A 21,664-nucleotide genomic window follows, 5' to 3' on the forward strand; every position below is an offset into this window, starting at 1 on the left:
GCACGGCGTTCCGGCATACCCAGCACAGCAGAGAGATGCGTGTGCTGTTCCTGTTTTCAATAGAGGGGGAAAAAAAGGTTTCGGCCATTGGGATGGATGACGCAATTCTGGGGGCATCGGTCCGCCCGCCCGCCTCTCAATTTTTGTTATATACCCCTCGACAGCTTCGCGAACCAACGAACGACCAGAAGGGGGAGATACCAGAGACGGGCTCGCCGATTGCCAGATATAGATGTATAGACATTTAGCTCTCTGCGGCCTCGCCAGAGCTACGCATAGAATACAATACTACGCCTCTCTGCCCCACACCGTGCTCTTCTCTCGTTCTCATCTCGTGTGTGGTTCTACGGTGTCACCGATCTCGTTGACGTGAGACTTGTACCCCACGCTAGAGGGGCCGTTGCCACGTAGGTACAGCGCCCGTTGGGGCATCCGTCATCCTAACCCACGTACGTATCCGAGGAGGAGAAACTGCCACGGGCTCCCGCCTCTATCTATCTGTGCGCTCTCGCGCTTCGCCTAGCTACCCGGTACTCGACCCGCTCCCGCTCCGTGGCCCCCCTACTCTCCCTAGGTATATTGTGTGTCACTTTCCACCTACGGCCCGTCCCTCCAGAGTAGCAGCAGCAGCAGCAGCGGCGGCGGCGGCGTCGGCCCTCTCGCGGCACCGCACCTCGTAGTAGCGCAGCGCGGCGCGGGTGTCGCCGTCCAGGGCCGCCTCTCGGTGGCCGTCGTCGCCGCGCTCCGCCGCAGCGAGGGCCGCCCGCGCGAACTGCGCCGCCGCCGCGTACCGCCGGAAGAAGTAGAGCTCCTCGACGGCGTGCAGGAGGGCCTGCGCGGCGGGCTTGGGCACGCGGGGCGAGCGCGACGAGAGCGGCGAGAGCGCCGTGCGGTGGATCTGCGGCGCGGGAGTATGATAGTGTGAGGATGGGTGGGAGATGGTGGCGAGGAGAAGAAGAATGAGGAGGGAAAAAAGGGAAGAGAATCCTGCTGTTAGAAAGGGGGAGGCGAGGGGAGGCTTTGTTCTGGTGCTCGGCGTGTCCGAGGGCGCGGGATGGCGATAAATGCTGTTGGGCGCGTGGGGGGTTTAGGAGAAGGGAAGGAGAAAGAGGCAAAGAATGGAACGAGGAAGAAGGGTGGCGAGGCGAGGCGTGGCGGCGGGGATGTGCGAGTACGAGGGATAGAAGAATTGCTTCGGCCGTGGGCGACAGACGATAGAATGAGGGACGGACAGGGTGGGTGAAGAGAAGACGCGACATACCTCGCCGTTCTCGACTTTGGCCCGGTACGCCCGCCGCACCGCCTGGAACTCGGCCTCCGACTGCGCCGTGCGCTCGTCTCGCGCGCTGCCGCCGGCGTCGGTGTCGGAGGAGGAGGAGGAGGAGGAGAGCTGCATCGCGAGCAGGTCTGAGCTGTCGGGGTCCATCGCCGGATTGGCCTAAATTCTAAATAAGTAGGCGGGTAGGAAAGTGTGTTGCAGAATTATGATGTGTTTCCGCGCGCGGCGCAAGTATTAAGGGGTGGATATCGTTAACTGGTAGTTTGCGCCTCTAGGTAGAGTATGAATAGAGCGAGATGATACCTGAAGAGATGAATTGAGAGCCGTGGTTCGCTCGGGTTGACATCAGCGTGCATTATCGCACATCTACCCCCTATAAGGATAGGCGAGCAGGTAACGGGGTGTAACGCTGGTTACCGACCTAGGTATACCTAGGTACACTATAGCGGGGTGAGGTGAGTAGGGTAGGTTAGTTCCCATCTGCCAAACTGGTGCCATCATCTACCTACTGAAGGCAGCTATTTTGATTACGACCTAACTGCAAGCTGATGTTGTATACATACACATACGCATAGAGACAATAGGTATAAACCCGATTTCTCAAATATCCTTCATTTCTTTCTTGTTTTTTTCTTCCTTGGCGCCGTCAGTGATTCTGCGGCACTTGCTTCCTCTCCCTTTTCTCCCCCTAGTACACCACACAACGATACCCGGCCGTAGAGCCGCAGCACTCAGATGGACGACCAGGTCACCCGCCTGGTGGATAAGGCGTGGGGGAAGCTTCAGCAACTCCCCGACGACCGCCGGCTTCGTAAGTGGTGCACCATACCACGTCCCATTTAACACGCCAGCACCCCTTCTCCGAGGGCGAAGGACATAGCTTACTAGGACATATCACGTCTCTAACCCCTTTCCCCCTCCTTTAGTGATCGCTATAGCCGGCATCCCGGGCTCAGGTTCGTAGTCTCCACCCGAACCCAGCTCCGCAGCCGGCGCCAGCCCATCTCACCGGCCCCGCCCAGGGAAAACGACGCTCTCCAAAGCCGTAACGGCGGCGCTGAACGCCCGGCACGCGGCGCAGAACCCAGGCCCTGCCGGCTCGGCGGCGGCGGCGGCGGCGGCTCCGATCGCCGTCTTCGTGCCCATGGACGGGTTCCACCTGACGCGCGCGCAGCTGTCAGCGATGCCGGACCCGGCGCGGGCGCACGCGCGGCGCGGCGCCGAGTTCACGTTCGACGGGGCGGCGTTCCTGGGGCTGGTGCGGGCGCTGCGGGGGCCGGCGACGGCGACCGTGTACGCGCCGAGCTTCGACCACGCCGTCAAGGACCCGCGGCCCGACGACATCGCGATCCTGCCGGCGCACCGCGCCGTGGTGCTCGAGGGCAACTACGTGTGCCTCGACCGCGAGCCGTGGCGCGCGGCCGCCGCGCTGGCCGACGAGCGCTGGTTCGTCGCCGTCGACGCCGCCGCCGCCCGGCGCCGCCTCGTCGCCCGCCACGTCCGCGCCGGCATCGCCCCCGACGCCGCCGCCGCCGCCCGCCGCGCCGACGAGAACGACCTCGTCAACGCCCAGCAGATCCTCGCCGAGCGCCTCGACGTCGACGAGCTCGTCGTCAGCCGCGAGGACGCTGCGTGGGTCCACGATTAGCGGCGGGACGGATGCTGTGCCTAGGGGAAATAAAAGGGGGGAGGAGGTTCGTGTCTGAGCCAAACGGGAACGTGTTGCGAAGCGAGATGGCGATGGTTACGCACTACGTGTGTATAGTAAATCTATATCCCTGGTGCCTACCATCATGAAAGGTTCTTCTTTCTGAGACGTTGGAGGATCTCGCTTCGGTAGTGACCAGCGATTACGATTCTGTTGACGAAAAAGGGGGAGAGGGGCCGATGACCTGTCAAGTGCAAGTCGGTATAGCTGAACAATTTGTTATGCATTGCATACCTAGGTATCTCTTTCCTCTGTCCCCTCTCTTTCCTCTCTTTCCTCCCTCACGGCCTTATCTATGACGGATTTGGAAGGAATGACCGTTGTTGAAGCTTGAGTCACAGCTTAGACCCTCTGACGTCATCCGCTCGTGGCGACATTTAGCTGTACTTTCCTTCCACTGCTATTGCGTGATAGATGTGCCCTTACCGCTGGTTGTGACCATCACCAGGTCAAATCCCCCCCGACCTCCAGTGCCCACCGAAACCAACCCTCTCCCTTTCCACTTCTTCCCCAACACCATCCCCCAAACCCAAGCTCAGCGGGTCGCCCAAGTCGACAGAGGCCCCAGGGATGCTTTGCAAAGCACAGCGATGTTTCAACTAATAGCAGACGGGCTCAGATGATCCTAGCCGTAGCTCGGACTCACGCATCCAACAGAGATCCCATGCAAAGAGCCGATAGCGAAGCCAACGAATGGCCAGTAAGATGCTCCCGTCCAGCGGTTGTGCGAGCATGTTCTCGTGTGCTTTCAGGCATCACTGCCGCAGTCTCCCACAACGCAGAGTAGAGGTAGCGGCCGCTCACGCAGAAGCAGCGAATCTGGACAATCTAACGTCCGTATTTGCCCTCCATCCATCCATGGGAGACATGCCAAACCCAGGCTGCTGCCGAAGACGTGGCGTGGCCCGCGAGGTGACCATGCCGCTGATTCACCTATTCCCATTCGCGAATGCAGCCTCGTCGGTGTGTTCGCTCTGCATGGAGAGACATAAAGATTGCGTGCCAGTAAGTCCGAGGGACTACGCGAGTTTCGTTGACGGAATGCTAACGCGTATCAACGGTTCTCATATCTATCCTCTGGGCCTCCGGAATGCCCTAGTTACCCCCGTATAACCCTTCTAGTTATCCTCCTGATACCTAGATCAACGGTTCATCAGGTTCAGCATCCTAAGATTCTAACGTTAGTTGCTTACCGACTGGTGTTGTGGAATCACAGGAAGCGGACTTAGCCGGGAAACACAGGTTTGCAAACATGGGAACCCTGCCGTTAGCCTTAACCCTAAACTTCCCCGTCTTTTGACGATCCCAAGAGAGGTTTCGACGAAGCTACTAACTACTCGACTCGCTTACGCGGAACATGTTCACAGCCGGATATACAGTTGGCTTTCTGTGAGAAGCGTTTGGTTCGCTGAGAACAACTTTGACGTGTACCTACTTGGAGATAACGGTGGTAAGGGTAAGCTAAACGGCAAGATAAGGATATCTGATAAAGATGACAAGTGCCGAGAGGCTATCAAAAGCCTAACAGAAGTAAAGGACAAGGGGCATGTTGTGAGGACATATATTGGTTTAGGCCGTAAATACGGGGTAGATAGATAACAGAGCCCCTGTGAACCCGATAAACACTCCTATCTAGGTATATAGGCCATGTCAATGTTGCGTAGCCTGTGCATTGATCATAAATATTCATCAAATAGGTACCTAGAATGCCCCACTATAATTTTGCCTACATTTTATCGGCAGGTTTAAGAGCCGTGACGAATTGTCAAGCACAACAAGAATTAAAAACTCACCAGAGGGTCCTTAAAAATAGCCCCCGCCCCCAAATCTTTTGCCATAACTGTCATAGCCATGGCCGACGCAGATTTCGGAGCCGGATCGCCCCGAGCCTCGCCGGCAGCGGCGATAACCCATGACGACGCCCCATCGAAGAAGAAGCGCAAACCGCAGGTCGACGAGATCGAGGTCGACCTGTCGTTGCCGGAGCCGCCGTCGAAGCGCGCGAAGCGGCTGCTGAAGAAGGGGAAGCCTCTCCCGGCGAAGACGCAGAGCGACGACGACGCGGACGAGGGCGAGCCCAACGACGGGCTGGCGGTGCCGGCGAGGCGGGAGCGGGGCGCGAAGGGCGGCGACACGAAGAACAACAAGAAGAAGCAGGGCGACTCGGCGGCGGGTGCGGCGGGCGGCAGCGGCAAGCGCGCGGAGCACGGCGTGTGGATCGGCAACCTGCCGTTCACGCTGACGCGGGTGGAGCTGTTCCGGTGGCTGGTGGAGAGCTCGGGGGGCGCGATCGCGGAGGCGAACATCACGCGGGTCAACCTGCCGACGAGCAAGGACGGCGGGGGGCGGGACCGGAGGCGCGGGGGCGGGGGCGGGGGCGACGGCGACGGCGAGGAGGGCGCGCCGCCGAAGCCGCAGAACAAGGGCTTCGCGTACGTCGACTTCGACGGGGCGGCGGCGGCGGTGGCGGCCATGGCGCTGACCGAGACGGAGCTCCGCGGGCGCAAGGTGCTGATCAAGAGCGCGACGTCGTTCGAGGGGCGGCCGGCGAAGGAGGGTAACAGCAGCACCACAACCGACGGCAGCGGAACAGCGAAGAACGCGGCCGCGGCCGACGCCGGCAGCAGCAAGATCTACGTGGGCAACCTGCCCTTCCAGACGGACGAGGACAGCCTGCGGGCGCACTTCGACAAGTGCGGCGAGGTGGAGTGGGCCAAGGTGGCCACGTTCGAGGACAGCGGCAAGTGCAAGGGGTACGGGTGGGTGCGGTTCCGGGACGCGGCGGCGGCGGCGGCGGCGGTGCGCGGGTTCGCGCGGGTCCGCGAGGCGGCGGAGACGGAGGCGGACTTTGCGAGCAGCGACGGCGAGGACGAGGACGAGGGCGAAGACGGCGCGGAGTCGCCGCCGCGGCAGCAGCAGCAGAAGAAGCGCCCGAACGCCGACAGGTTCAAGACCCGCAAGTGGTGGGTCAACCGCCTGCGCGGCCGCGAGCTCAAGATCGAGCTCGCCGAGGACGACGCCGCGCGGTACAAGAAGCGCTTCGGCGGCGGCGGCGGCGGCGGCGGCGGCCGGGGAGACGCCCGCGCCCGCGGCCCTGCGTCCGCGAAGCCGGGGCTCCGCGGGGGCGAGAAGAAGAAGACGGCGACGAAGAAGGAGCCCCCGCCCCCCGCTGCAGACGCAGACGCAGACGCGGACGCGGACGCGAGGTCTCCCGCCGAGAGACACCGCAACAGCGCCGCGTACGGCGACGCGGGCGCCATGTCGTACCGGACGGGCGCGGTCGCCGCGTCCCGGGGCTCCAAGAAGATCACGTTCGACTGAAGACTCGGAAAACCCAAACCCCCGAAGGGAGACTACGACGGCTGCGTGCGGAGCGTAGCGCGCGTGTATATATGCACCTACATAGAAGATTACGAGCGCGTGTTGGGGAGAGCATATTCCCCGCACTGCCTACGAAAAAAAGAAGAAAAAAGGGGGAGAACGAGTCGTTTCCGAGAACGCGAGGCACGCTCGCTCGGATGTACGCGGGGGTTGCCTACCGAGACCTGACACGGGAGAGCGCCCGAGGATCCCAGACAGCAACATAATATAACGCTACCTCGAGAGACATCCCAAGCCTTTCTTTCTTTCTTTCTACCCGCTTAGATGTCGCACTCACATACAAACGTGCTCGTGCTTCCATCCATTCCCCCGCTCTACTCCTCATCCAAGAGAACCAACGTAGCCAACTCTTCTCGGTATTCTAAACCTAACCTCGGTCGGTTCGTTCTCGCTTTCCACGACGGCCTCTTCTCAAAACCTAACAACATCTATCTGCAACTCTCCCCCCCCAACACCCCAATCAGGATGGAATCGAGCCTCCGTCCCCAAACGCCCATCTCAATACCTCTCCAGCACCCACCGCCGCCGTTCCTCGGCCCCCATGGGTTCGAGGAGCCGGAGCTCGGCTTCCTTGACATCGACGTACCGGCGCACGAAGGCGGCGTCGAAGCCGAGGCGCGGCGCGTCGCGCTCGAGCGCCGCGAGAGCCGCGCGCAGGTCCTCGGGCAGCTGGGTCGTGATGCCCAACGCCGCACGCTCTTGGTCCGAGAGGAGTGCGGGGTCGTCGGCGCAGTCGCCCCACGTGAGCTGCACGCTCCCTAGGATGCCCGCCGTGCCCGCCGCGAGTATCGCGGCGGCGGCGAGGTACGGGTTCGCGAGGCCGTCTATCGTCTTGAATTCCCAGTGCGCGCCCTCCACCTTGCGCAGCGGCGCCTCCTTGTTCTGGGTGCCCCACGTAACCCACCGCCCTCCCGCCCACCCGCTGTCCACCATCCGCTCGTAGCTCGTCGGGTTGCTGTACGTGAACGCCAAGATTGCGTCTAGATGGCTTAGGATGCCGGCGTAGAACGACTCGTAGACCGCAGGAGAGGAGGAGGAGGGCGACGACGACGACGACGATACCGACAGGTGCAGGTGCGAGGCGGTCCCGCACGCCCCGGCAAACGGCTTCGGGTGTAGTGTGATCCGGAAGCCGTGACGGGCGGCGACTGACTCGAGGATCTGGCGCGCGTGGAGCAGCGTGTCGCAAGCCTCGAGCGGTGGCAGAGCCGGTAATACGATCTCGTACTGACCGGGCGCGCTCTCGGCATGGAACTGCTCGACCGCGATGCCGGCCGCATCGAGACTATCTAGTATCTCGTCGGCGGCTGTGGCGAAACTGCCCTCGCGGCCCCAGTCTGCCAGCGCCCTCGCCATCGACCAGGCGTGACCGTCGTTCCGCAGCGTGGAATACTTGTCCACGCTCGTCGGATCCGGATTGCGCTCTAGGACGACGAACTCGATCTCGAAGCCTAACAGGAATGTCAGGCCGTGTACCGCTGCTCCGTCTGCCTGTTTCCTCAGTATAGTCCTCGGACATAAAACGGACTCCGAGCCGTCTGATTCGGCGAAGTTAGCGTAGCAACTGACGTGGCCGTCGGCCGGGCCTAGTTTCAAGCTCAACCAGTCAATATGCAGCGTATATGCGCCGGTTGCCGTTATCTGGGGTATCATCACGTCAATCTGTAACAGCCCGAGGCTTGATTTTGTAACGGACAACGTCAGAGGCTTTCCGCTCGCAAGCGTCTTGTAAACATGTTTAATAGGGATGACCCGACACTTGACACTCGAGGTGTAGTCGTTCCAGTACACTCTTAGGTATTTAGCGCCCAGCCTGCGAAGTTTTGATACAATCTCTTGGTTACTCGAGCCAGGGAGCGGGTCAGAGCCGAGTTCCGCGAAACTGGGGAGGGTGGACCTGACACTATCGAGGTTGTACAGTTTCTTAGAATTATTGAACAGGACGTCCTGGACTAGCTGTACGGCTTGCTTCTCGTCGAGCTGGCCTGACTGGACAGCCTTGCCTAATACCTAGGCGGAGGTTAGCGAGTCCACATTGCAGCTTGATATAACAATGTCTTCTTACCGCCTTCAAGACCGAGCGGATTTGTGCCGTCCCGATTAAATATGTCTCCGGAGAGCAATTACCGTCGGTGCTGCAGAGAACCTTGGACCAGGGACATAGTTCCAGGATCTGCTTGAGGACGCCCTCCTGGCCCTCCTGGCTAAGAAAAAGAAACACCTCGCCGATGTCAGCGTAGACGTTGGGATACATAGCAGCTAGATATGCGGTCTCCCTGGTCCATGGGTAGCCAGCATGAAGTAGCACGACTGGGATGTCCGGAAAATATCGGATAAAGGGCTGCAGGTGTGCCGGTGACGATTTGGTGAGGTTTATGTCGTTATCGCCAAGGCCGGTGTGGAATTGTATTGGTTTCTTGTGGCCGGGAAAGTCGCGGATTGCTGTGGCAGCGGTCAACACTATCAGGTCGTTTAAAGGCGAGTTTTCCAGCCTCTTTTTGAGGGAGAAATTAGATGCAGGACGTTCATCATGGTTCCCGGCGTCGATGATTTGTTTGAGGGAGTCCTCAGCCGCTGCCAGGTCTACATGTTCAGGGGTTAGGATGTCTAGTCCACGTCGATAACAGATTATGGATTTGAAGGCGACAACCTCGGGGTCATGTAGGAACGCCGTAACCTGGCCGGTCAATTCCTGAATAACCCGAGCTAAATGCTGGGTAGGGGACATCTCTGAATTTTGAAGAGCTTCGAGGGCAATGATATCACCTGCTAGGGTCTCTAGCCTGACAATGCGCTTGCACTTGCTCCTCGTGAATGCATCGTGCCACGAATAATGCTCGATCTTGTTAGGTACGGTAAGCCCGTCGTCAAGTAAGATAGTTTCTATGCCATCTAAGCAGCGCTTCACCCAGGCTTCCCACGAATCCGACGTGAGCTGCTTCTGGGCGATACTAGCCGCTACGGCATCCCACGTCTCCTCGCAGCCGAGAGCATCGGCCAGGTGCTTCACGGCCAGGAAGTGGGCGAGGCTCGTTCTGGAATCCTCGAGGGCAGATCCGGTCGCCTCGCTAGCGACGGACAGCAGCGGATGCTGGCTCACGCTCTGGCGCGTTAAGAGGGGGTGGGCGTGGTTGTCGATGAGGGGGGTGTTGTCGATAGCGGCACTGAGCTGCTTAAAGCCATCGTACGATGACGCCATGTTTTCACCGACAACACTGTCCGCGATCCGAGATTTACTGAGAGGGCGCGATAGTATGAGAGTGTGTGTGCGGTGATAGGACCGTAGGTACGTAAGGTCAGGTCAGGTATACTGAGGGTATAAGCACCTGAGGGAATAGTAGCGGGAGGAGGAGTAGAGATTGGCCGAGGAGTGAGGGTATGGAGGCGCGCATTTAACAGGCGTAGGTAAATGTGTTCGCGCGCGCTTACCCGTACTAGATGCACAAGGTACCCGAGGTGCCTGTAAGCACCTAACACTACCTATAAGGTACCTTAAGTCTAGGATGTAGGTAGAGGTAGATACCTACCTAGGTAGACCATCCTCTCTCGTCGCCGCCTCGCCTCACCGCCCCAGCGCTGCTCATCAGTATCACGCAATTCGCCCAGATCAAGCCTAATATCTGATGGATTTGCGTATTGGACATCCACGCTACGGCTTAATTCCCCCTTGCTGACAGGTTAGCTAAACTCGCTGCCCCGGCCAAGCTCTAGGGCTAGTGACTTTCTAAGGCTGCCCAAGCCGTCGGTTGCCTTATAGGGGTTAGCTATCTCGGGTGTAATGTCGCCGTATTGAGAAGAGTAACTTACAGTGCCAAGATCACACGTGATTCAACCCGCTTAGGTCGGAGCCGATGTGAGGTGTCTCGAGCTACTAGGCAAGGGAATCGAGAAGGCGACCGATGTAGGACGAGCAAGAAGTATCTCGCTCCCAAGATCAACTTACCTAAATCCTAGTAGCTGCTTCAAAGTGCCGTGTCTCTTTATGGAGTTTCGGACACTGAAAAAAAATTACTCAACTACCTACATAAGGAGGCAGCTGTATGGTGCTCAGGTCGTCTCACAGAAGCGTCGTGACCCCGCCAAGTACTACAAGCCTTTGTTCGTAGAAGGTCGCATTGAACGTTTAAGCCTACGCCAACGTTTGAGTGCAACAAGTCGCGAATTCGGGCTTCGAGAAGCTGGTCTCGGCAGAGTCCCCAAGCTGCTGGCCTCTGGCCGGATGGGATGACGTCATATAGTAATATGCTCCTTGTCGCAATGGCGCACGCCAGTACCGGGCCAAGGAGTTTGGGGCGAGACCGACAGTGAAGCGGGAAGGGATACCGTGGGTGGCAGTCTCGTAAGTGACGGGCGCTATCCCGTCACCGATGTCCGAATTTTCAAAAGACATTGAGATTGGCCGTCGCTTTTGCACGGCACGTGCTCACAACAAAAGCTTCATTGGTCTCCCGATCGTCCGATGGGGGGTGCGCGGTTTCGCGGGCTGACATGCTATAAGCTTCTCGTAGCCATTGGTGAGGGGTGCTAGGTTGGGCTGCTGTAACAGTAGCTGTCTCTTCTCGTGTGTAAGTTGGCTACCGTGCGGTGAGGCGGTGCTTGTCGGAATCTCGTAAACACGCCAATTCATCGGTAGATTTTCTAGCGAATTTCCTACTCCATTCTGGCCTTCTCACTGCAAAGGGTTGGTTACGATATCCGTTCTTAGCGCATGTCGTCCTATAGGATGTTTCCGCGATACCTCGATATAGGTATACCCGTCTGCGCGATAGCAAAACTGCCAGTTCTCACAGCAGGATGGTGACCTGCCTGATGCCTGCATCCGGCATTCGACCGTTGGACGGGTTGGCGATGGTAAAATACCGGGACACACCCGTGCGCGACGGGGTAAGACGAGGCGGCAGAGAGGGAGAGGAGAGGTATGCCCTGCCCAGCTTTGCCCCGGCCATGGCCAAGAGAAAATAAAAAGCTTGAATTTTCTTGGGAGACGGGAGTGGGCCAAGGCTCCTGAAGATGACCCTCGGCCCTAAGCTCTTCTGGGGCGCCGCTACGCCAGTTGCAGCAAGGTGGCCAGGGAGGGTTGTCGATCGGCCGGGATCTGCTTGGCAGGTGGACCTGCAAGTGGACCTGAAAGTCGTCATCAGCGTGCCGATGCTACATGTACCTCGTGTAGGAGGCGTACAGGCTCGGTGCTGTGTGCTGGATGTAGCCCCGACCGCTGCTATGCTGCTTTCACGTACCTCGCTTGTAGCCTCGCCTCTCCCTCTCTTCGGGTCCGCAGTGTTGGGGATACCTGTCGGGTACGTTTCACGCCGCCGGGCAACCGCACAGAATACGTTGAGATATGTACTTGCCTCTAGCTCGGAACATAGTTGTCTCCTAGCAAACATCCATCTGAAGCAGCCACGCTTCGTAGACAATATGCCTATACCTATAGGAGGTAGGTACCTATCTCCTATCTACCTGTAGGTGCCCGCCCAAGAGGTACTCCGGGGGAGGCAGATAGGCAAGCGTGTACCTGCCTCCTACCCGACCCGATGTACCTACATCAATCATTTGCGCGCCTCGCCTTCCTGTGTCTTACCGACCCGGCCAGCCCTTCCTGCTCTTTGCTCCCTTCTCCCATGTTTCGCGTCCCGAGAATGGAGTTTGTATCCTTTCTCCTTTCCCCAACCTTTTCTCCCGCCTCCCTCCCTTTCTCCTCCTTCGAAAGCGGGACGTCTCCTCTGCCTTTCGCTTGATACTCCTCCCTCTTCGCCGTCGCCCCCCCAACCCGTCTCTGGGAATAGGCATCCTACACGCAGACAAGACATATATCGCTAGGGCCAGCGTCACTTCCTCTCTGTCGGCGCAACCGAGTGGTGCGGCGGGCTGCTCCATCTCTATTTTCGTCAATTGTTTCTGTCCGCCCGTCGCTCGTTTCCCTCCTCCCACCTTCCCAGTGGCCGACCTTTCCACCCCGCCTAAGGAACGATGTTACCTCGACTGTCAGGCCTGATTTCAGTCGCGCTGCTCCTTGCGGGCGACCTGGCATCTGCTCAATCATACCAGATCGACTCAGACGGTGCGTCGCAAGTGTAACCCCTATACAACGCTCGCTACCCCGTTGTCCGCCTGCCGGCGCACAATGCTAACCTGTTCGTTTCTCCCGTCTCCTCGCAGTCAATGTCAGGTCCGCGGCAAAATCACTTGCTGCTAATGTCATGAGTTACTATCATGGAACCGATCCTGGAGGAATACCTGGTATCCTGCCCGGTCCTCCGCCTGCCGGCGACTACTACTGGTGGGAGGGGGGCGCTCTCTGGGGCACGATGATCGATTATTGGCATTACACCGGCGATACCACCTACAATGACCTGGTCACCCAGGCCATGCTTTTTCAGACCGGCCCTAACAGAGACTACATGCCTCCTAATGTTACTGCTTCGCTAGGCAATGACGACCAAGGGTTCTGGGGCATGTCTGCTATGCTAGCCGCCGAGGTCGGGTTTCCGGACCCTCCCTCGGACCAGCCCCAATGGCTGGCTCTAGCCCAGGCTGTCTTCAACACCCAGGCAGATCCTGGCCGGCATGACGATACCTGCGGTGGCGGATTGCGATGGCAGATTCCTTTCGCCAACAATGGCTACAACTACAAGAACAGTGAGGAGTCGTGCTTCCCTTCTCGATGCGGCGCCGCGAACTAACCAAGCGAAGGCATTGCCAATGGCTGCTTCTTCAACCTGGGCGCCCGATTAGCGCGCTACCTCCACAATTCGACGTACGCCGACTGGGCCGAGAAGTCTTGGGACTGGGTCCAGAGCGTCGGGTTGATGAACAGCGAGTACAAGATTTTCGACGGGGCACATGTCGAGTCGAACTGCACGGATATCAACCAAGCCCAATTCTCATACAACAATGCTGTCTATCTCTTGGGGGCGGCGTATATGTACAACTACGTAAGGACTGCCCTGTTACCTTTCTACCTTCGTACGCTTAGCTTACCTGCACATATTAGACGGATGGCGACTCGAAGTGGGAACAACGGGTCAGCGGCCTCGTCGATGCTACCATCCGCGACTTCTTCCGCAATGATGTCGCCTACGAAATCGCATGCGAAGATCAGATGACCTGCACGACGGACATGCTGAGTTTCAAGGGCTATTTGCATCGATGGATGACCACCATGACCCAGGTCGCTCCCTTCACAGCGGACAAGGTGTTGCCTGTCTTGCGGAGATCAGCCCAGGCCGCGGTAAATCAATGCACCGGCCCGCCAGACGGAAAGACTTGCGGATTCGGATGGGCAAGCGGCACTTTCGACCAGAGCGTTGGCGCCGGCCAGGCTATGAACGTATTGGGCGCGGTGTCGTCTCTCCTTGTCTCAGGGTCTAGGGCACCCGTTACCAGCGATAGCGGAGGCACCAGCGTCGGTGACCCGAATGCCGGCGCAGGCAGCGACTCGTTTATCCGAACGCCGACGCCTATTACCACGGGAGACCGAGCCGGGGCCGGTATCTTGACTGCCTTGGTCCTCGCATCGGCAATCGGGACCTTCACGTGGATGAGTATCGGAGGGTAAAGCGATAGTTGCGATGTCACCGATACGAACTACTACCAACGACGGTAGACTCCGATTTCGGTATGTGGTTGTCTATGGCAGGCCTCTCGTGAACTATGAGAGTTTTCGGTTTTGCACCAAATAGAAGGACACGTGAGGCGGCCTTGACGTCAGGCCGGTTGATAGATACAACACACGGATGGATATATGGCGTTTAGCATTACTCTCATCGAGCATTGTACCATGTTGTGAGAGGCAAATGTGGTTTGGTTTTCTCTTCAGCTCTGGAATTGGCCCATCTTCAATATACATGGCAACCCTGGGGCAAAGTGGCCAGGGGTAGTCGCGGATTTGTCACGAGCGTCACGGCACGAGTATTCGGGGATAATTCGGTCGGGGCAGTTGGTTGTAGATTACCGAGTGCAGGTACATCATGTAGGACTTAATACCCTGGATGGGGCTTCCGTCGAATCGCAACTAACGTGTGACTTTCTTAGGGCCTCACAGCATCAATGTCGTCGGCGACGGGCAGCCTGCCCCCCGTCCGCATCATAGCGCCGGCTTTATGTTCCTAGCGTAGGAAGGACGTAGCCAAAGCAACCTGGCAATTATGGAGGTATTGAAACGGGGGGAGACTGCCTTCAGGTAATATATCAGGTTCGTAGGTGAACGATGTTCATATTGGATCGTTAGCCAAGGGCATGCCTGTGTAGAAGGTGTGTATAGGGCTACAGTGAGGCTCGTGAGGCTCGAAGACGAAGCCCCAGGAGGATGTAGGCCTCTCATGCTTACGGATCCCGAAACGGGAACGCTTGTGGCCCCGCACGACAATGTCCGTTTTGGATCTGTCTCCACCAGATGAACCCCAACTTCGTGTCTCGTTCATCCACGAACCCTAGGTATATCGAGATATATCACGGGACACTCCGAGGGGACCGATCCATACTCGGGGTAGCATCGAACACATCCGGGACGCTTTCATCCATCCCGCCCTTTTTCTTGCGTTGCAAAGAGAAAAAAAAAGGGAACAGACTGTTTGAGCATGCACCCCATAACCAGTCATACCTAGCACACACACACACCTCTATGCCTATGCCTATGTAACGCGCGCGCCGCACTCTCCAGGAAGCACCCTAGGCCCATCCATCATGGCGCCCAACTTCGGCGACCCCACGCTCTTCCCCACCTTCCAGGAGCTCTCCTCTTCCACACCCGCCTCCCCGCCTTTCCTCCTCGCTCAGATCCGTGAGGACATGACGATCACGAAGCCGACGCTGATCGTACGAGACCGGACGGGGGCCGAGTTCGCGGTGACGTTCGACGACGGGGATCACCGGGGCCTGGACGCGCCGCCCTCGTCGTCGTCGGCGGCGCCGCACGATCTGCTGACAGCGGGCGGCGGCGCCAGCGCGGGCAAGCGCTTCCGCCGCGGCCACACGCTTGTGGTGCCGGCGGCGGCGCGCGAGGCCCGCGGCGGGGGCGGCAAGAAGGACGTCGTGCGCGTCCCGCGCGGCGGCGGCGCCGCCGTCCGCGTGCTTCCCGCCCCGCTCGAGCGCGTGCTCGAGGTCGGCGCCGTGATGGCGGCCGTGGCGCACGAGGAGAGGAGCGGCAGCGACGGCGAGGGGGGAGGGGCGAGACGGAAGACGCGGTGTGGGGCGTGCGGAAAGGACGAGGACGAGGGAGAGGGAGAAGAGAAAGTGTCGCTGATGCGGTGTACCGGGTGCGGCACGGTCGCGTATTGCAGCAAGGTAGGTGGGCGGTTACGTCTATATCTGTCATCTATACCTATGGTTTGGGCATCGCGCTGACTGCAGGCGCCGCGGCGCGCGGGGGAAACAGGCCTGCCAGGTCCGCGGCTGGAGCGAGCTGGACCACAAGACGAACTGCAAGCTTATCCGCGCTATCAAGGAGATATGGCCCTGAGCGCGCGCCTCCTCCTACGGATAGGGAGCGGGCACTGGGGCTGGGGCTAGTTCGCCTACCTGGGCTCTGGGTTCTGGGGGCTCGACAGTTCGCCGTAGGTGCACGGCAGCTCTAGGGCGGAAAATAGGCCGGATGCTGAATCAGGGTGTCGGGATCGAAGGGGAGGTTTTGTATATGAAGGTGGTTTGGAGTGCCGGAGTTGGAAGAAGGAGATAGCCATGAAGAAAAGGGGGAGGGGGAGGCGTTAGCTGCGTACTGGGACGATGGGATGTGTGCATGGCCAGAACGAGGAGGGAGCCTCTCTATGCCCATCGCTGCTGTGGCATTGAGTAGAAAAGGGGCAGATTATTTCTAGCTGTTTTCCCTCGCGATAGTATGGTAGAAAGAAGTTTCTTTCTCGAGTTCAACACGTGTTTCAGCGATTATCTCCTTCACTCCTCTTCCATCCACTCTCATGGCCCTTACCAAAGACGCGAAAGCAAAGGGGAGCGCACGTTTAGAAGAGATAGAATCGCTCCCAACCTAGGCATGTCTGGGTCACACTCCTTATCTCAAACGGTGGGGCACCGTTCCAGCAACCGTTTATTAGGGGCCGCACGTTCCGTTTCAATGACGGATCCAATAGGTACCTAGGTAGGTACACCTATTCACCGATAAGATAACCGAAAAAGACGAATCTCAATTCCTTCTAGGTAATGAACTGAACGTTCAACAATCGATATCTACGACAGATATTGGTTTATATCGGACTGCCGACGACAACAGGCGCCATGGTTCGCAAGCTTAAGCACCACGAGGAGCGCTTGCTCCGGAAAACGGACTTCATCACCTGGAAACAGGATCACGACCACAGAGACGTGAGTCCCTTCGTCCCTAGATGCCGTCTGCGCGCGTGCTCCTGCTGAACTGGCTCCGCTCTAGCACTCTGTCATACGACGGTACATGATCCAGAAGCCAGAAGATTACCACCGATACAACCGGATATGCGGCGTGAGTCGACCCAGACATTTCCACCTCCCCAACCTCCCTCCACCGCCGAAGAACGTAAGCTCACCTCGAGCGACCCGGTCCAGTCTCTACGACAGCTCGCGCACCGGCTGAGCCTGCTACCGCCCGACAACGCGGTGCGGCGGAAGCACGAGCAGCTGCTGCTCGAGAAGCTGCACGACGCGGGGATCCTGCCGTCGGCGTCGAAGCTGTCGGCGGTGGAGAAGGGCGCGACGGTGTCGGCAATGGCGCGGCGGCGGCTGCCCGTGGTGATGACGCGGCTGCGCATGGCCGAGACGGTGCAGGCGGCGACGAAGCTCGTCGAGCAGGGCCACGTCCGCGTCGGCGTCGAGACCGTCACCGACCCCGCCTTCTTCGTCACCCGCTCCCTCGAGGACTTCGTCACCTGGACCGCCGGCAGCAAGATCAAGCGCAACATCATGAAGTACCGCGACAAGCTCGACGACTTCGAGCTTCTGTGATGGCCCAGCGGCTGCTGGCCTCGCCCGCCTGGGGGGCTGCGGGCAGGGGGACAGAGGACGGCGGTGAGAACGAGCGAGACAGGAGTTGGTGGGTGGGTTTGTTCGCTCCCCACTCTACCCTGTTCTCGCTCTTCTAGAGCCAAAGGTCGCGTATGGCTTCCGCACAGCATAGCATGGCGTTTGGGATACCTGTGGTAGAGAATTCACTTTGAAGGGATAATATCTTTAGCTTGCACGTCACAGCCCGTATGAGCAGCACTATAGGTATAGACTCTCTAGCGCGTCTAGGATGAGAGAAACACTCTCCGGATCCTAACTCTCCTGGCACTCTCGCCACGCTTATCTTGACTTATTTCCTTATACCTACGCAAATCACCATCGTCGATATCCGCCACATCGTCGGGTCTTTAAACAGGTGCTGGCCCGAAAATTTTTTTCTGGGATTGTGATATCCTTGGAGAATTATTTTTGGAACCCCTACACGCCTATGAGAAATGATTACTTCCTTTTCATCCTATTTAGGGCTCCCCATGCCGCATCTCGTAGACGGAGAATGTAGGTGTACAGTGAATGAACGTTGATCTAGAGGTACCTGGGTATATCCTGTGACTAGTCATGTGACTGTAAATAAGCGGTTGTAATTACACGTGACTCATACACACGTGCTTCCGCTCGCTTTTCGCGATGAAATGTGATAAATGCTAGCACCTTTTTCTTCTACGTTACTCCACCACGCGTCCGTAATAACACCGCCCGTGATCACCAGACTACGTCCCACCTACACACACCATGGGTGACATTAACGTGTTTTCGGCATGCCGCTCAGAAACATGGCCCGACCTGCGGATGTGGTTATCGTCTCAGATGATGATGCTACCGAATCCTCCGAGTCGACACCCGAGTCCGTCGCCGCAACCTCCGTTTCCACTGAAGTGAAGCCGTCGAGGAAGCGCAAGTCGCAAACAAAGGTTTCTACCAGGGTTACGTGGAGCGATGACTCAAGTGATGCCGATGGCGGGCCCAAGAAACGAAGAAAGAGAGATAGCAAGAAATTGTCCGCGTCCACAAGAGGCAGGGGGAAGAAGGGTCGGGGTCGACTTCCTAAGGGTGTTAAACTGAGAAGCACAGAGCCTCGCTATAATGATGATAGCGAATCCTACTCAGACTCCGATCTTCTTGAAGACGCGCTCCCTCAATACATCCGAGATCGCCGCTTGCAATTTGACCGGAATCGTGAAACCTTGCGTGAAAAAGGTCTGCGATTGCCTCCAGACTATTCGGGTGTTTACTTTTCGGACGACGAGCGACTCGCGGACCTGGAAGAGAAGCCACAATTTGACGAGAAGAGCGGCATCAAGCCGTGCCGCGCCTATAAGGACATCGTGCTAGAACATTCAGCTGGTATTATCCCGGCTTCCATCGCTCAGTATCTCCGCGATTACCAGGTTGACGGAGTCAGGTTCCTTCACGATCTATTCGTGCACCAGAAGGGCGGCATCCTCGGCGACGATATGGGGCTCGGCAAGACAGTTCAAGTAGTCGCTTTTCTCACAGCTGTGTTCGGTAAGACTGGCGACCGTCGCGATGCCAAGAGAATGAGGAAGTTCCGGCGGGCTAATGATGACTGGTACCCGCGTGCCTTGATCATCTGCCCGGGCTCGTTAATCCAAAACTGGAGGAACGAACTCGACAGATGGGGATGGTGGGAAGCCGATTTGTACCACGGCGCGGGCAAAGACGACGTCCTCGATACCGCCCGTGCCGGAAGGCTCGAGGTCATGATCACCACCTATGCCACGTACAAGAAGGGCCACGATCAGGTTAACAGGGTGCCTTGGGATGTTGTCGTGGCTGACGAATGCCACTCCATCAAAGCCATCACTGCCGAAGTCACGAAAGCAATGAACCAGGTCAACGCGCTCTGCAGGATCGGCTTGACCGGGACGGCGATCCAGAACAAGTACGAGGAACTCTGGGCCCTGCTGAACTGGACCAACCCCGGGAAGTTCGGCACCATCGCAGAGTGGAAGAATACGATTTGCAAGCCGTTGACCATCGGACAATCACACGACGCGACGATACATCAACTAAGCGAGGCTCGCAAGACGGCGAAGAAGCTGCGCTTCAATCTGCTCCCACGCTTCTTCCTGCGCCGGATGAAGAGCCTCATCGCGCACCAGCTCCCTAAGAAGACCGACAAGGTCGTCTTTTGCCCACTTTCCGACCTCCAGAGGGAGGCTTACGAAAACGTTCTCGGAAGCGACATCGTCAATTTCGTCCGGTCCGCCTTCGATTCCTGCTCGTGCGGCTCGGGGAAGACCCGAGGACGGTGTTGTTTCCAAGTTACTCCGGACGGGGAATCGTGGAAGTCAATGGTGTTCCCGATCGTCAATTCATTGCAAAAGCTATCGAACCATCTCAACCTCATCATCCCGCAGACTTCCGATGTCCTAGATAAACATAAACGCGAGCTCCGATTCCTGCAAGTGGCCATGCCACATAACTGGGCGACGCATTACAATAGTAGGGACTCGCTAATGAGCCTAGCTAACCCAGAGTATTGTGGGAAGTGGAAAGTTCTCAAGAAGCTTCTGAAATTCTGGCACACCAATGGCGACAAAGTCCTAGTCTTCTCGCATAGCGTTCGGCTGCTGCGAATCCTACAGCATCTATTCAGCAACACGAGCTACAGCGTAAGCTATCTCGATGGGTCTCTGTCCTACGAGGAGCGGCAGCAAGTGGTCGACGATTTCAACTCGGACCCTGGCCAATTTGTGTTTCTGATTTCCACCAAAGCCGGCGGCGTTGGGCTCAACATCACCTCGGCCAACAAGGTCGTTATCATGGACCCTCATTGGAATCCATCATATGATCTCCAGGCGCAGGACCGCGCTTATCGTATAGGCCAAGTCCGCGACGTCGACGTCTATCGTTTCGTCTCCACGGGCACCATCGAGGAGATCACCTACGCACGACAGATCTACAAGCAGCAGCAAGCGAACATCGGATACAATGCCTCCAACGAACGCCGCTATTTCAAAGGAGTGCAGCAGGACGCCGACCGAAAAGGAGAGATATTCGGTATCAGAAACCTGCTAACGTACCACGGCGACCAAGTCATCCTCCGGGACATCGTCAACAAGACGAACATCGCCGAGGCCAAGGCGGGCGTCAAATTGATAGACATCGATATGGATAAGGCGGCGAAGGACGCCGAAGAGGAGCAGCAGTTCGTCAAGAAGGAGGGCAAAGCCGACGACGACGAGACGGGCGGCCTGAAGCAGCTGGCAGCGTTGATCACTAAGGACGACGACAAGGACGTCGTGCTGAGTAGGCCGACCGCGGCTGAGCAGAAGCCGAAGCATTTCGACCCGATCCAGGCGATCCTGGCCTCGGAGGGCGTCGAATACACGCACGAGAACTCGGAGGTAGTCGGCACATCGAAGGTGGAGGACGAGCTGTCGCGGCAAGCGCAGATGGCGACGAGCCAGGACGCGGACCCGTCGGCGCTCGCGCTCTTCTTCGACAGTCAGGGCAGTGGCGCTGCGGCGGGCCGGGTGGCGTTCGAGTACGAGTACAACCCGCCGGCGGAGGTGCGGCAGCGGCAGTTCTGCACGATGGCCGCGACCTTCGGGTTCCCGAGCGCGACCGAGTTCGCGCTGGCAGTCGAGAGCATGACCCAGGAGGAGCGGCGGAACTACCTTGACCTGTTCTACAGACGGCGCGCCGAGGTGCTTAAGAGCGGCAGCGGCGACGGCGGATGTCAGAGCGAGCCGGCGGAGGACCCCGAGAGGACCGATGACAGCACCGAGGGAGAGACCCCAGCTCCTGATGACGTGGGAACAGGGGAGGGGGAGGAGGAGGACGACGACGACGACGAGGAAGAGGAAGAGGAGGGGGTGAAGGTTGAGGAAGAGGAAGTTACGGAGGACGAAGAGGTTCAGACGGGAGACACCAAACCCGACCCGCGAGCTATCCAGCGAAAGGTCGAAGGCGTCTCTCCTAACGATGCGACAGCCAGCCAGAGGGGGGCAGGTGTGCCCACGAAGCCGCAGAAGGCGTCCTTGTCTATCTGGGTCTCGGACGACGAGGAAACGGACGAGCTTTGACGTGTCCCTTTTTCTTCTTGTTTCGCACCCCCTCTGTAATGATACCCCTCGATAACATACGTTTCCCATTAGATTTGCGCTCACGCGTTGTTAGTTATTGTTGGCGTCTTAGATCCTGGGCTTTGATCCAGGGATACGCCATATTGACGACGGATATCAGTCTCAATCATGCCTAGCCAAGCCATTGCCAACTCACCGGTTCGCTCCTTAGGGCAATGCCCACCCACGGGAGGATTTTTTTTCCCCCTCCTTTTACTA

The 21,664-nt window shown here is 58.2% G+C and overlaps 8 protein-coding genes across 8 annotated transcripts; 6 read left to right on the forward strand and 2 right to left on the reverse strand.

Moving 5' to 3' along the window:
* Positions 1-337: 337 nt before the first annotated feature.
* On the reverse strand, positions 338-1,615 carry GGS23DRAFT_243353 (uncharacterized protein). The gene is made up of 2 exons (XM_051512187.1): positions 1,262-1,615; positions 338-898 (listed from the first exon to the last, which is right to left on the reverse strand). Exons 1-2 carry the CDS (start codon positions 1,424-1,426, stop codon positions 587-589), a joined length of 477 nt encoding a protein of 158 aa, XP_051368991.1. The 5' UTR covers positions 1,427-1,615; the 3' UTR covers positions 338-586.
* Positions 1,616-2,014: 399 nt separating this feature from the next.
* On the forward strand, positions 2,015-3,378 carry GGS23DRAFT_614118 (phosphoribulokinase/uridine kinase; the record flags this gene model as incomplete). The annotated part of the gene is made up of 3 exons (XM_051520623.1): positions 2,015-2,090; positions 2,206-2,235; positions 2,302-3,378. The coding sequence occupies 3 exons, from the start codon at positions 2,015-2,017 to the stop codon at positions 2,925-2,927; spliced, it is 732 nt and encodes a 243-aa protein (XP_051368992.1). The 3' UTR covers positions 2,928-3,378.
* Positions 3,379-4,642: 1,264 nt separating this feature from the next.
* On the forward strand, positions 4,643-6,470 carry GGS23DRAFT_614122 (uncharacterized protein). The gene has a single exon (XM_051520624.1). It carries the CDS (start codon positions 4,839-4,841, stop codon positions 6,306-6,308), a length of 1,470 nt encoding a protein of 489 aa, XP_051368993.1. The 5' UTR covers positions 4,643-4,838; the 3' UTR covers positions 6,309-6,470.
* On the reverse strand, positions 6,471-10,003 carry GGS23DRAFT_614130 (glutamine synthetase/guanido kinase). The gene is made up of 2 exons (XM_051520625.1): positions 8,434-10,003; positions 6,471-8,378 (listed from the first exon to the last, which is right to left on the reverse strand). Exons 1-2 carry the CDS (start codon positions 9,565-9,567, stop codon positions 6,867-6,869), a joined length of 2,646 nt encoding a protein of 881 aa, XP_051368994.1. The 5' UTR covers positions 9,568-10,003; the 3' UTR covers positions 6,471-6,866.
* Positions 10,004-12,407: 2,404 nt separating this feature from the next.
* Positions 12,408-13,982, forward strand: GGS23DRAFT_243547 (glycoside hydrolase family 76 protein). The gene is made up of 3 exons (XM_051512189.1): positions 12,408-13,007; positions 13,062-13,303; positions 13,363-13,982. The coding sequence occupies exons 1-3, from the start codon at positions 12,569-12,571 to the stop codon at positions 13,924-13,926; spliced, it is 1,245 nt and encodes a 414-aa protein (XP_051368995.1). The 5' UTR covers positions 12,408-12,568; the 3' UTR covers positions 13,927-13,982.
* Positions 13,983-14,732: 750 nt separating this feature from the next.
* Positions 14,733-16,016, forward strand: GGS23DRAFT_243586 (uncharacterized protein). The gene is made up of 2 exons (XM_051512190.1): positions 14,733-15,653; positions 15,745-16,016. Exons 1-2 carry the CDS (start codon positions 15,054-15,056, stop codon positions 15,826-15,828), a joined length of 684 nt encoding a protein of 227 aa, XP_051368996.1. The 5' UTR covers positions 14,733-15,053; the 3' UTR covers positions 15,829-16,016.
* A 488-nt stretch (positions 16,017-16,504) lies between these two features.
* On the forward strand, positions 16,505-17,830 carry GGS23DRAFT_581970 (alpha-L RNA-binding motif-containing protein). Its single transcript, XM_051517215.1, has 3 exons — positions 16,505-16,685; positions 16,750-16,818; positions 16,902-17,830. The coding sequence occupies exons 1-3, from the start codon at positions 16,599-16,601 to the stop codon at positions 17,295-17,297; spliced, it is 552 nt and encodes a 183-aa protein (XP_051368997.1). The 5' UTR covers positions 16,505-16,598; the 3' UTR covers positions 17,298-17,830.
* Positions 17,831-18,127: 297 nt separating this feature from the next.
* GGS23DRAFT_599658 (P-loop containing nucleoside triphosphate hydrolase protein) lies at positions 18,128-21,406 on the forward strand (the record flags this gene model as incomplete). The annotated part of the gene is made up of 1 exon (XM_051518954.1): positions 18,128-21,406. The coding sequence occupies one exon, from the start codon at positions 18,128-18,130 to the stop codon at positions 21,404-21,406; it is 3,279 nt and encodes a 1,092-aa protein (XP_051368998.1).
* Between the last annotated feature and the right edge of the window lie 258 nt (positions 21,407-21,664).

Source organism: Durotheca rogersii (assembly GCF_024521655.1).
Source record: "Durotheca rogersii strain YMJ 92031201 chromosome Unknown GGS23scaffold_25, whole genome shotgun sequence".
NCBI classification, from domain to species: domain Eukaryota; kingdom Fungi; phylum Ascomycota; class Sordariomycetes; order Xylariales; family Xylariaceae; genus Durotheca; species Durotheca rogersii.